Here is a 13,543-nt window from a genome sequence, read left to right as displayed (position 1 = left end):
CCGCACCCTGTGTTACTGACTGTATCTCTACTGATGTTAATCCGGCTCCCTCACACTGTCACTCAGTAACCCCTCTCCCCCAGCACCCTGTGTTACTGACTGTATCTCTACTGATGTTAATCCAGCTCCCTCGCACTGTCACTCAGTAACCCCTCTCCCCCAGCACCCTGTGTTACTGACTGTATCTCTACTGATGTTAATCCAGCTCCCTACCACTGTCACTCAGTAACCCCAGCCCTCCAGCACCCTGTGTTAGTGACTGTATCTCTACTGATGTTAATCCAGCTCCCTCACACTGTCACTCAGTACCCCCTCTCCCCCAGCACCCTGTGTCACTGACTGTATCTCTACTGATGTTAATCCAGCTCCCTCACACTGTCACTCAGTAACCCCTCTCCCCCAGCACCCTGTGTTACTGACTGTATCTCTACTGATGTTAATCCAGCTCCCACACACTGTCACTCAGTAACCCCACTCCCCCAGCACCCTGTGTTACTGACTGTAACCCTACTGATGTTAATCCAGCTCCCACATACTGTCACTCAGTAACCGCTCTCCCCCAGCTCCCTCACACAGTCGCTCAGTAACCCCTCTCCCCCAGCTCCCTCACACTGTCACTCAGTAACCCCTCTCCCCCAGCACCCTGTGTTACTGACTGTATCTCTGCTGATGTTAATCCAGCTCCCTCACACTGTCACTCAGTAACCCCTCTCCCCCACCTCCCTGACACTGTCACTCAGTAACCCCTCTCCCCCAGCTCCCTCACACTGTCACTCAGTAACCCCTCTCCCCCAGCTCCCTCACACTGTCACTCAGTAACCCCTCTCCCCCAGCACCCTCACACTGTCACTCAGTAACCCCTCTAATCCAACACCCTGTGTTACTGACTGTATCTCTACTGATGTTAATCCAGCTCCCTCACACTGTCAGTCAGTAACCCCTCTTCCCCAGCACCCTGTGTTACTGACTGTATCTCTACTGATGTTAATCCAGCTCCCTCACACTGTCACTCAGTAACCCTTCTACCCCCAGCACCCTGTGTTACTGACTGTATCTCTACTGATGTTAATCCAGCTCGCTCACACTGTCACTCAGTAACCCCTCTCCCCCAGCACCCTGTGTTACTGACTGTATCTCTACTGATGTTAATCCAGCTCCCTCATACCATGCAACAAGATGGGGAAGTGGCTGAATTGGGCCTCCCCCTGTTCCTCTGTAACAGGCTGAAGGGGCTAAATGGGGCCTCCTCCTGTTCCTGTGTAACAGGATGGAGAAGGGGCTGAATGGGGCCTGTTCCTGTGTAACAGGCTGGAGAAGGGGCTCAATGGGGCCTTCTCCTGTTCCTGTGTAACAGGCTGGAAAAGGGGCTGAATGGGGCCTCCTGTCCCTGTGTAACAGGCTGGAGATGGGGCTGAATGGGGCCTCCTCCTGTTCCTATGTAACAGGCTGGAGAAGGGGCTGAATGCGGCCTCCTCCTGTTCCTGTGTAACAGGCTGGAGAAGGGGCTGAATGGGGCCTCCTGTTCCAGTGTAACAGGCTGGAGAAGGGGCTGAATGGGGCCTCCTATTCCTGTGTAACAGGCTGGAGAAGGAGCTGAATGGGGCCTCCTGTTCCTGTGTAACAGGCTGGAGAATGGCCTGAATTGGGCCTCCTCCTGTTCCTGTGTAACAGGCTGGAGAAGGGGCTGAATGGGGCCTCCTGTTCCTGTGTAACAGGCTGGAGAAGGGGCTGAATGGGGTCTCCTGTTCCTGTGTAATAGGCTGCAGAAGGGGCTGGATGGGGCATCCTGTTCCTGTGTAACAGGCTGGAGAAGGGGCTGAATGGGGCCTCCTGTTCCTGTGTAACAGGCTGGAGAAGGGGCTGAATGGGGCCACCTCCTGTTCCAGTGTAACAGGCTGGAGAAGGGGCTGAATGGGGCCTCCTGTTCCTGTGTAACAGGCTGGAGAAGGGGCTGAATGGGGCCTCCTGTTCCTGTGTAACAGGCTGGAGAAGGGGCTGAATGGGGCCTCCTGTGCCTGTGTAACAGGTTGGAGAAGGGGCTGAATGGGGCCTCCTCCAGTTCCTGTGTAACAGGCTGGAGAAGGGGCTGAATGGGGCCTCCTGTTCCTGTGTAACAGGCTGGAGAAGGGGCTGAATGGGGCCTCCTGTTCCTGTGTAACAGGCTGGAGAAGGGGCTGAATGGGGCCTCCTCCTGTTCCTGTGTAACAGGCTGGAGAAGGGGCTGAATGGGGCCTCCTCCTATTCCTGTGTAACAGGCTGGAGACGGGCTGAATGGGGCCTCCTGTTCCTGTGTAACAGGCTGGAGAAGGGGCTGAATGGGGCCTCCTGTTCCTGTGTAACATGCTGGAGAAGGGGCTGAATGGGGCCTTCTGTTCCTGTGTAACAGGCTGGAGCAGGGGCTGAATGGGGCCTCCTGTTCCTGTGTAACAGGCTGGAGAAGGGGCTGAATGGTGCCTCCTGTTCCTGTGTAACAGGCTGGAGAAGGGGCTGAATGGGGCCTCCTGTTCCTGTGTAACAGGCTGGAGAAGGGGCTGAATGGGGCCTCCTCCTGTTCCTGTGTAACAGGCTGGAGAAGGGGCTGAATGGGGACTCCTCCTGTTCCTGTGTAACAGGCTGGAGAAGGGGCTGAATGGGGCCTCCTGTTCCAGTGTAACAGGCTGGAGAAGGGGCTGAATGGGGACTCCTCCTGTTCCTGTGTAACAGGCTGGAGAAGGGGCTGAATGGGGCCTCCTCCTGTTCCTGTGTAACAGGCTGGAGAAGGGGCTGAATGGGGCCTCCTCCTATTCCTGTGTAACAGGCTGGAGACGGGCTGAATGGGGCCTCCTGTTCCTGTGTAACAGGCTGGAGAAGGGGCTGAATGGGGCCTCCTGTTCCTGTGTAACAGGCTGGAGAAGGGGCTGAATGGGGCCTCCTGTTCCTGTGTAACAGGCTGGAGAAGGGGCTGAATGGGGCCTCCTGTTCCTGTGTAACAGGCTGGAGAAGGGGCTGAATGGGGCCTCCTCCTGTTCCTGTGTAACAGGCTGGAGAAGGGGCTGAATGGGGACTCCTCCTGTTCCTGTGTAACAGGCTGGAGAAGGGGCTGAATGGGGCCTCCTGTTCCAGTGTAACAGGCTGGAGAAGGGGCTGAATGGGGACTCCTCCTGTTCCTGTGTAACAGGCTGGAGAAGGGGCTGAATGGGGCCTCCTCCTGTTCCTGTGTAACAGGCTGGAGAAGGGGCTGAATGGGGCCTCCTCCTGTTCCTGTGTAACAGGCTGGAGAAGGGGCTGAATGGGGCCTCCTGTTCCTGTGTAACAGGCTGGAGAAGGGGCTGAATGGGGCCTCCTGTTCCTGTGTAACAGGCTGGAGAAGGGGCTGAATGGGGCCTCCTGTCCCTGTGTAACAGGCCGGAGTAGGGGCTGAATGGGGCCTCCTGTTCCTGTGTAACAGGCTGGAGAAGGGGCTGAATGGGGCCTCCTGTTCCTGTGTAACAGGCTGGAGAAGGGGCTGAATGGGGCCTCCTCCTGTTCCTGTGTAACAGGCTGGAGAAGGGGCTGAATGGGGCCTCCTCCTGTTCCTGTGTAACAGGCTGGAGAAGGGGCTGAATGGGGCCTCCTGTTCCTGTGTAACAGGCCGGAGTAGGGGCTGAATGGGGCCTCCTGTTCCTGTGTAACAGGCTGGAGAAGGGGCTGAATGGGGCCTCCTGTTCCTGTGTAACAGGCTGGAGAAGGGGCTGAATGGGGCCTCCTCCTGTTCCTGTGTAACAGGCTGAAGGGGCTGAATGGAGCCTCCTCCTGTTCCTCTTCACCCCTCTCTCACCTGACCGAGGTCCCTTCCACGTCCACGCACTCCGTCAGGCGCCAGTCCATGATGTAGCCAATCAGGGGAGAGGTGAAAAGGCACAGCAACTGGAGGATCCCAAATATGGACGAATAGAAATTCACTGAAGGGGCAAAGAGAGAGAGAGAAATTAATTGACTCGCCGATGGCTCATGGTTACCTGCTCTGGACACAGAGCAGCCAAAGGAGGCAGGCGCATTGACCTGGGCCCGGGATGGGGCCTGAACCTCGCCCGCTCCCTGTGATTTTCCCTCAGGGCCAGACTGAGACGCAGTAACAAGGGGTGGCCACCAGATGCCCCCAGAGGCCCAGATGGAGAGACTCACCGTCCCTCTGGTGGTTGGCATGAGGGACTACAGCAACCCAGTCACATGTTCCCCATCGCGGCCAAGCAGCCATTTTGTTGACCATCGCCCACTCACGTGCCGCGGAATACCGTCCAGGTAGCTTTTCTGCCAGTATGACAGAAGTGACACGCATGTAAAACGAAGGCAGGTGAGGTGCCGTGTGATTACTCACATTGACAGTGAGGGCCGCGTGTTCGTTTTGTCACTATTTCATTCCTACAATGAATTAATGGACAACTTAGCAACTACCACATGATTCTTATTCATTGAGTCCTGATTGGCAAATGAGGCCAATTTCAATCTGGATCCCCACTGAGGTGAAGGAGCGACCCTCACTGACCCACAATCACAGTCTGAGCCCCCACTGCCCGAGAAACAGAACACACGTTTACTCACCAATGTCATCGGCTTCATGTCTCAATTCATTATTGCCTGCAAAAGAAATGAGCAATATTCATCATTAATTTCATTCGCTCATTTTCAATCAAATATCTGTACACTGACTGGTGTCTCTCAGTCCCCTCTCTCTCTCTCAGGGAGATATCTGTACACTGACTGGTGTCTCTCAGTCCCCTCTCTCTCAGGGAGATATCTGTACACTGACTGGTGTCTCTCGGTCCCCTCTCTCTCTCAGGGAGATATCTGTACACTGACTGGTGTCTCTCAGTCCCCTCTCTCTCAGGGAGATATCTGTACACTGACTGGTGTCTCTCAGTCCCCTCTCTCTCAGGGGGATATCTGTACACTGACTGGTGTCTCGGTGCCCCCTCTCTCTCAGGGAGATATCTGTACACTGACTGGTGTCTCTCAGTCCCCTCTCTCTCAGGGAGATATCTGTACACTGACTGGTGTCTCTCAGTCCCCTCTCTCTCTCAGGGAGATATCTGTACACTGACTGGTGTCTCTCAGTCCTCTCTCTCTCAGGGAGATATCTGTACACTGACTGGTGTCTCTCAGTCCTCTCTCTCTCTCAGGGAGATATCTGTACACTGACTGGTGTCTCTCAGTCCCCTCTCTCTCTCAGGGAGATATCTGTACACTGACTGGTGTCTCTCAGTCCCCTCTCTCTCAGGGAGATATCTGTACACTGACTGGTGTCTCTCAGTCCCCTCTTTCTCTCAGGGAGATATCTGTATACTGACTGGTGTCTCTCAGTCCCCTCTCTCTCTCAGGGAGATATCCGCACACTGACTGGTGTCTCTCAGTCCCCTCTCTCTCAGGGAGATATCTGTACACTGACTGGTGTCTCTCAGTCCCCTCTCCCTCTCAGGGAGATATCTGTACACTGACTGGTGTCTCTCAGTCCCCTCTCTCTCAGGGAGATATCTGTACACTGACTGGTGTCTCTCAGTCCCCTCTCTCTCTCAGGGAGATATCTGTACACTGACTGGTGTCTCAGTCCCCTCTCTCTCTCAGGGAGATATCTGTACACTGACTGGTGTCTCTCAGTCCCCTCTCTCTCTCAGGGAGATATCTGTACACTGACCGGTGTCTCTCAGTCCCCTCTCTCTCACAGGAGGATATCTGTACACTGACTGGTGTCTCTCAGTCCCTCTCTCTCTCAGGGAGATATCTGTACACTGACTGGTGTCTCTCAGTCCCTCTCTCTCAGGGAGATATCTGTACACTGACTGGTGTCTCTCAGTTCCCTCTCTCTCTCAGGGAGATATCTGTACACTGACTGGTGTCTCTCAGTCCTCTCTCTCTCAGGGAGATATCTGTACACTGACTGGTGTCTCTCAGTCCCCTCTCTCTCTCAGGGAGATATCTGTACACTGACTGGTGTCTCTCAGTCCCCTCTCTCTCTCAGGGAGATATCTGTACACTGACTGGTGTCTCTCAGTCCCCCTCTCTCAGGGAGATATCTGTACACTGACTGGTGTCTCTCAGTCCCCCTCTCTCAGGGAGATATCTGTACACTGACTGGTGTCTCTCAGTCCCCTCTCTCTCTCTCAGGGAGATATCTGTACACTGACTGGTGTCTCTCAGTCCCCTCTCTCTCTCAGGGAGATATCTGTACACTGACTGGTGTCTCTCAGTCCCCTCTCTCTCAGGGAGATATCTGTACACTGACTGGTGTCTCAGTCCCCTCTCTCTCTCAGGGAGATATCCGCACACTGACTGGTGTCTCTCAGTCCCCTCTCTCTCAGGGAGATATCTGTACACTGACTGGTGTCTCTCAGTCCCCTCTCTCTCAGGGAGATATCTGTACACTGACTGGTGTCTCTCAGTCCCCTCTCTCTCAGGGAGATATCTGTACACTGACTGGTGTCTCTCAGTCCCCCCTCTCTCAGGGAGATATCTGTACACTGACTGGTGTCTCTCAGTCCCCTCTCTCTCTCAGGGAGATATCTGTACACTGACTGGTGTCTCTCAGTCCCCCTCTCTCAGGGAGATATCTGTACACTGACTGGTGTCTCTCAGTCCCCTCTCTCTCTCTCAGGGAGATATCTGTACACTGACTGGTGTCTCTCAGTCCCCTCTCTCTCTCAGGGAGATATCTGTACACTGACTGGTGTCTCTCAGTCCCCTCTCTCTCAGGGAGATATCTGTACACTGACTGGTGTCTCAGTCCCCTCTCTCTCTCAGGGAGATATCCGCACACTGACTGGTGTCTCTCAGTCCCCTCTCTCTCAGGGAGATATCTGTACACTGACTGGTGTCTCTCAGTCCCCTCTCTCTCAGGGAGATATCTGTACACTGACTGGTGTCTCTCAGTCCCCTCTCTCTCAGGGAGATATCTGTACACTGACTGGTGTCTCTCAGTCCCCCCTCTCTCAGGGAGATATCTGTACACTGACTGGTGTCTCTCAGTCCCTCTCTCTCAGGGAGATATCTGTACACTGACTGGTGTCTCTCAGTCCCCTCTCTCAGGGAGATATCTGTACACTGACTGGTGTCTCTCAGCTCCCCCTCTCTCTCTCTCAGGGAGATATCTGTACACTGACTGGTGTCTCTCAGTCCGCTCTCTCTCTCAGGGAGTGTCAAGTGGGGGACACACTGTCAGGGTAATGTAGAGGGAGCTCTACACTGTATCTAACCCGTGCTGTACCTGTCCTGGGAGAGCTCGATGCTGACACTGGGTATAAAGTGGGGGACACTGTCAGGGTAATGTAGAGGGAGCTCTACACTGTATCTAACCCGTGCTGTACCTGTCCTGGGACAGCTCGATGCTGACACTGGGTATAAAGTGGGGGACACACTGTCAGGGTAATGTAGAGGGAGCTCTACACTGTATCCAACCCGTGCTGTACCTGTCCTGGGAGAGCTCGATGCTGACACTGGGTATAAAGTGGGGGACACACTGTCAGGGTAATGTAGAGGGAGCTCTACACTGTATCTAACCCGTGCTGTACCTGTCCTGGGAGAGCTCGATGCCGACACTTACTCATTCCATGTGTTACGATGAACTCCAGCATCTTGTTCATGCTCCCCATGTAGAACATCAGACGGAGTTGTGTCATTCCCATGGTCACTAAACTCCAGAGGAATATGGCCGAGAAGACACTCTTGCGGAATGGAGTCGTTGCTGTGGAGGAGAGAGGGAATGAAAAGTCGCCAGGAAAATAAAAACATCCACCTCAGAACACAGACCATTCAGCCCATCATAACTGGAATTCCGTAAACAGTTCTAGTTCCCGTATCTAAGGGAAGATATACTGACACTGGAGGCAGTTCACGGAAGGTCGACTGGGTTGACCCCGGGTCGGGAGGGATTCTCCTATGAGGAGAGGTTGAGTAGGCCAGACCTGTCCTCATTGGAGTTTAGAAGAATGAGAGGCGACCCGATTGAGGCATTGAGGATTCTCAGGGGGTTTGACATGGTCGATGCTGAGAGGATGTTTCCCCGTGTGGGAGAGTCTGGGCCCAGAGGGCAGGATCTCAGAGTGAGGGGAGATTCTGAGAGGATGTTTCCCCGTGTGGGCGAGTCTGGGCCTAGAGGGCAGAATCTCAGAGTGAGGGGAGATTCTGAGAGGATGTGTCCCCGTGTGGGAGAGTCTGGGAGCAGAGGGCAGAATCTCAGAGTGAGGGGAGATTCTGAGAGGATGTGTCCCCGTGTGGGAGAGTCTGGGCCCAGAGGGCAGAATCTCAGAGTGAGGGGAGATTCTGAGAGGATGTTTCCCCGTGTGGGAGAGTCTGGGAGCAGAGGGTAGAATCTCAGAGTGAGGGGAGATTCTGAGAGGATGTTTCCCCGTGTGGGAGAGTCTGGGCCCAGAGGACAGAATCTCAGTGAGGGAAGATTCTGAGAGGATGTTTCCCCGTGTGGAAGGTCTGGGAGGAGAGGGCAGAATCTCAGAGTGAGGGGAGATTCTGAGAGGATGTTTCCCCGTGTGGGAGAGTCTGGGAGCAGAGGACAGAATCTCAGAGTGAGGGGAGATTCTGAGAGGATGTTTCCCCGTGTGGGAGAGTCTGGGAGCAGAGGGCAGAATCTCAGAGTGAGGGGAGATTCTGAGAGGATGTTTCCCCGTGTGGGAGAGTCTGGGCCTAGAGGACAGAATCTCAGTGAGGGGAGATTCTGAGAGGATGTTTCCCCGTGTGGGAGAGTCTGGGAGCAGAGGGCAGAATCTCAGAGTGAGGGGAGATTCTGAGAGGATCTTTCACATTCTCCCCACTCCACGTGGGAGCGAATCCCACATTCTCCGTACTCCCTGTGGGAGCCAGTCTGGGATCAGTACTGAGGGGGTGCTGCACTGTCAGAGGGTCAGTACTGAGGGAGTGTGTCTCTGTCAGAGGGTCAGTACTGAGGGAGTGCCGCACTGTCAGAGGGTCAGTACTGAGGGAGTGCTGCCCTGTCAGAGGGTCAGTACTGAGGATGCTGCACTGTCAGAGGGTCAGTACTGAGGGAGTGCTGCACTGTCAGAGGGTCAGTACTGAGGGAGTGCTGCACTGTCTGAGGGTCAGTACTGAGGGAGTGCCACACTGTCAGAGGGTCAGTACTGAGGGAGTGCTGCACTGTCTGAGGGTCAGTACTGAGGGAGTGCCACACTGTCAGAGGGTCAGTACTGAGGGAGTGCTGCACTGTCAGAGGGGCAGTGCTGAGGGAGTGCTGCACTGTCAGAGGGTCAGTACTGAGGGAGCGCCGCACTGTCAGAGGGTCAGTACTGAGGGAGTGCTGCACTGTCAGAGGGTCAGTACTGAGGGAGTGCTGCACTGTCAGAGGGTCAGTACTGAGGGAGTGCTGCACTGTCAGAGGGTCAGTACTGAGGGAGGGCCGCACTGTCAGAGGGTCAGTACTGAGGGAGCGCCGCACTGTCAGAGGGTCAGTACTGAGGGAGTGCTGCACTGTCAGAGGGTCAGTACTGAGGGAGTGCTGCACTGTCAGAGGGTCAGTACTGAGGCAGTGCTGCACTGTCAGAGGGTCAGTACTGAGGGAGTGCCGCACTGTCAGAGGGTCAGTACTGAGGGAGTGCTGCACTGTCAGAGGGTCAGTACTGAGGGAGTGCCGCACTGTCAGAGGGTCAGTACTGAGGGAGTGCTGCACTGTCAGAGGGTCAGTACTGAGGGAGTGCTGCACTGGCAGAGGGTCAGTACTGAGGGAGTGCTGCACTGTCAGAGGGTCAGTACTGAGGGAGCCGCACTGTCAGAGGGTCAGTACTGAGGGAGCCGCACTGTCAGAGGGTCAGTACTGAGGGAGTGCTGCACTGTCAGAGATTCCCTTTTTTTAGATGAACGTGAAGATTCCCAAAACGTCAGCTCCTCGACTCAAAATGAGGTGTGAGATTTGTTGGTGTGAGGGCCCAGATCCTTCCTCAGTTCCCGCCCTCTCTCCCATCACAATCAATCATCAATACCTCCTCATCGAATGTTTGACAGGAAGATCACATGACCGATCCCCACGGAGTGTTCACAATCATGGCAACATCCATATTTACTTTCAGAACGGACTATGCGACACACAAACACGGCAGAGTATGACGGAGACAGAGCAGGGGGAACGGACGGGAAGGGGAGAGAGAGTGAGAGAGACAGAGAGGGAGACTGGGGGCTGATGTGTTGGGTACTCTGGATCCGTGGAGACTGTGTTTACCTCAGCAGTAACACTTAGAGGCTACCAATACCTGAAATAGTACCACACTATTTTATTAAGCTAGAACATACTTTGACTGTGGGTTAACACGATGTTAGATTAAACTAAAGACCTATGCCTATCCTGACCAGTCTATGCACTCAGCACATGGTGAGGATCGGTGCTGTAAGCTGTCAGCTCTGTCCTTCTGAGAGGCTGCATCCCGAATGAGCGGGAAAACTGATGCCCTCTGTCTTTATAGTGAGTGTTACTCTAACTGGTGATTGGCTGCGGTGTTGTGTGTGTTGATTGGTCCCTGTGTGCGTCCATCAGTGTGTGTGTCTGCACCATGATACACTGGTGTATATTATGACATCCCCCTTTTATTAAAAAAATGTGTGGTTGTGGTAATAAATAATGTGTGGAGAGAATGTTCCTAACTACGTGTGGCGTGCGAAGGCTTATTGACAAGACTATGTACATAAGAACTAAGCTATTTACGTGGGAAGGTGTCCAGTGCAGATGGACAGTATGCAACAAAAGAGCAACTAGATCAACATTATATACAAACCAGTGAATCGATCAAACAGAGCAACGAAACAGTTCAGAGAGTCCATAAATTCGAAAAGTTCACAGATTTAGTCTCGGAGGTGGGCGACGAATTATGGTTGGCCGCCTCAAGGGCGGGTCGAGAGCCGCCGGTTCAGGAGCGGGCTGGACTGCGTCAGAGTCAGGGGGAGGCAGAGCGACAGGGAGATCTGCAAAGTCCATGGCGGGGTCGTCATGACGGCGAGGCGAGACCGGAAGATCACGTGGCGAGCGTGGGACGAGACGAATGGCACCTCGATTTGCGGCGGAGAAGAGAGCCACCTGGTAGACGAACCAGGAACGAGCTGGGGGGGTGAGGGGGGGCACTTGTCGGAGGACGACAGCCACCATCCGGAAGATGGACGCGGACGTTGTCATCGGGAGCCGGAGCAGGGAGATCAGCTGCACGGGAGAGCCGCCTTGTGCTGGGCCTGAGACAGCTGCACCCGGCGAAGGACCGGAATGTGGTCCAGGTCTGGGACGAGGATGGACGGCACCGTCATCGTCAGGGTACGATTCACGAGTAGGTGGGCTGGCGATAGGCCAGTGGACAGGGGGGGGCGGAGCGATAGGCCAGCAAGGCAAGATAGAAATCAGAACCAGCATCGGCAGCCTTCACTTGGAAACGTTTGACGATGTGTACTCCCTTCTCTGCTTTGCCGTTGGATTGTGGGTACAGGGGTCTGGACGTTACGTGGGCAAAATTGTACCGCCTGGCAAAGTTGGACCACTCCTGACTGGCAAAACAGGGGCCATTGTCGGACATGACCACGAGCGGGATGCCGTGCCGAGTGAAGGTTTCCTTACACGCACGAATGACCGCAGCTGAGGTGAGGTCGTACAACCTTACCACTTCCGGGTAGTTCGAGAAATAGTCCACAATGAGGACGGAGTCCCGGCCAAGCGCATGGAACAGGTCGATGGCCACCTTGGTCCAGGGAAATGTGACCAACTCATGGGGCTGCAGGGTTTCCCTTGGTTACGCAGGCTGGAATCGCTGACAGGTTGGGCAGTTGAGCACGGCATTAGCTATGTCTGCGTTAATTCCAGGCCAGTACACAGCCTCACGGGCCCGTCAGCGGCACTTCTCCACTCCCAGGTGGCCCTCGTGTAGCTGTTCCAGGACAAGCTGGCGCATGCTGTGCGGGATGACAATACGGTCCAGCTTGAGAAGAATCCCGGCTACTACCGCCAGGTCATCTTTAACATTATAGAATTGAAGGTATTGGCCCTTGAGCCACCCGTCCGTGAGGTGGCGCATGACACGTTGGAGCAAGGGGTCGGCAGCCGTCTCACGGCGAATGTGGACGAGGCGTCCATCCGAGGCAGGTAGATTGGAGGCAGCGAATGCCACATGGGCGTCAGCCTGGCAGACAAATCCCGCTGGGTCACATGGAGTGGTGACAGACAGGGAGAGAGCGTCAGCAACGATAAGGTCCTTGCCCGGGGTGTATACCAGCTGGAAGCCGTATCGCCGGAGCTTGAGAAGAATATGCTGGAAGCGAGGCATCATGTCATTCAGCTCTTTTTGTGTGATGTTGACCAGCGGGCCATGGTCGGTCTCGACAGTGAACTGAGGGAGGCCGTAGACATCATCGTGGAATTTAGCACCAGTCAGAAGGCCCAGGCATTCCTTTTCAATCTGTGTATAACGTTGCTCCGTGGGGGTCATCGCACGCGACGCGTATGCAACGGGGGCCCACGATGAGGCCTCATCGTGCTGAAGGAGCACCGCTCCAATGCCCGGATTGACTGGCATCGGTAGAAATTTTGGCCTCCTTGGCTGGAGCAAAGAAAGCTAAGACCGGGGCCGTGGTCAGCTTTGCCCTGAGTTCCTGCCATTCGTGTTCGTGGGCAGGGAGCCATTGGAACTCTGTTGTCTTCTTGACCAGGTTCCTGAGAGCCGTGGTTTGAGAGGCAAGGTTAGGGATGAATTTCCCTCGAACGTTGACCATGCCCAGGAAGTGGAGGACCGCTTTCTTGTCCTCCGGTGTCTTCATGGCCTTAATGGCAGATACCTTGTCCGCATCTGGCTGCACGCCAAACTGGGAGATGTGGTCTCCGAGGAACTTAATTTCTGTTTGACCAAAGGAGCATTTGGCCCTGTTGAGGCGGAGGCCATGCTCATGGATCCGTCTGAATACGCGCTGGAGGCGATTAACGTGCTCCTGCGTGGGTGGTGGAGCAGATGATTATGTCGTCCACATAGACGCAAACCCCTTCAATACCTCCCATCATTTGTTCCATGATCCTATGGAACAATTCTGACGCAGAGACGGTCCCAAACAGCATCCTGTTGCAGCATTACCTGCCAAAGGAGGTATTAAACCTGCAGAGTTTCCTGATGGACTCGTCGAGCTGGATCTGCCAGAATCCCTTTGAGGCGTCTCGCTTGGTAAAGAATTTGACGCGAGCCATCTCACAGGTAAGCTCTTCACGCTTGGGAATGCTGCTGCTTGAGGTGGTCCTTAAGGGGGCGCTGGGACCCTGCCAGGTGCCTGCACCACAGGCGTGGCGTTCGGCTTTAATAAAATCTTGTAGGTGTATGGGAGCGTGCCCATGCCCTGGAAGACATCATGGTATCGGTTGATAATGGCGTCGAGCTGTGCCCTGAAATCAGTGTCCGGAAAGGCAGACGCTTCAGCAGGAGAGAGAGAGTGAACCCTCTGGACCAGGTTCAGCAGCTTACATGGCTGTGTGCGCCAAGCAGGGAGGCTTCGGAAGATCCCACTATTTCAAAGGGAAGGATGGCTTTGAGTGACCTGTGCGCCACTTCAGGTTGGC

General features: G+C 54.7%; 1 protein-coding gene across 1 annotated transcript in view; it reads right to left on the bottom strand.

Annotated features, from left to right (window-relative positions):
- Positions 1-13,543, bottom strand: part of slc43a1b (solute carrier family 43 member 1b) — a 181,058-nt gene that overhangs the window by 88,202 nt on the left and 79,313 nt on the right. The window contains exons 9-11 of the mRNA XM_038801165.1: positions 7,553-7,693; positions 4,561-4,596; positions 3,797-3,920 (exon numbers count right to left, since the gene is read on the bottom strand). Coding sequence (XP_038657093.1) covers positions 3,797-3,920; positions 4,561-4,596; positions 7,553-7,693 — 301 coding nt within the window. The remainder of the gene's footprint in view (positions 1-3,796; positions 3,921-4,560; positions 4,597-7,552; positions 7,694-13,543) is intronic.

The sequence above is a fragment of the Scyliorhinus canicula genome, chromosome 6 (assembly GCF_902713615.1).
Source record: "Scyliorhinus canicula chromosome 6, sScyCan1.1, whole genome shotgun sequence".
Lineage (NCBI taxonomy): Eukaryota > Metazoa > Chordata > Chondrichthyes > Carcharhiniformes > Scyliorhinidae > Scyliorhinus > Scyliorhinus canicula.
The sequence above is the reverse complement of the archived record's forward strand: the minus strand, read 5'-3'. Positions and strand labels throughout refer to the sequence as shown.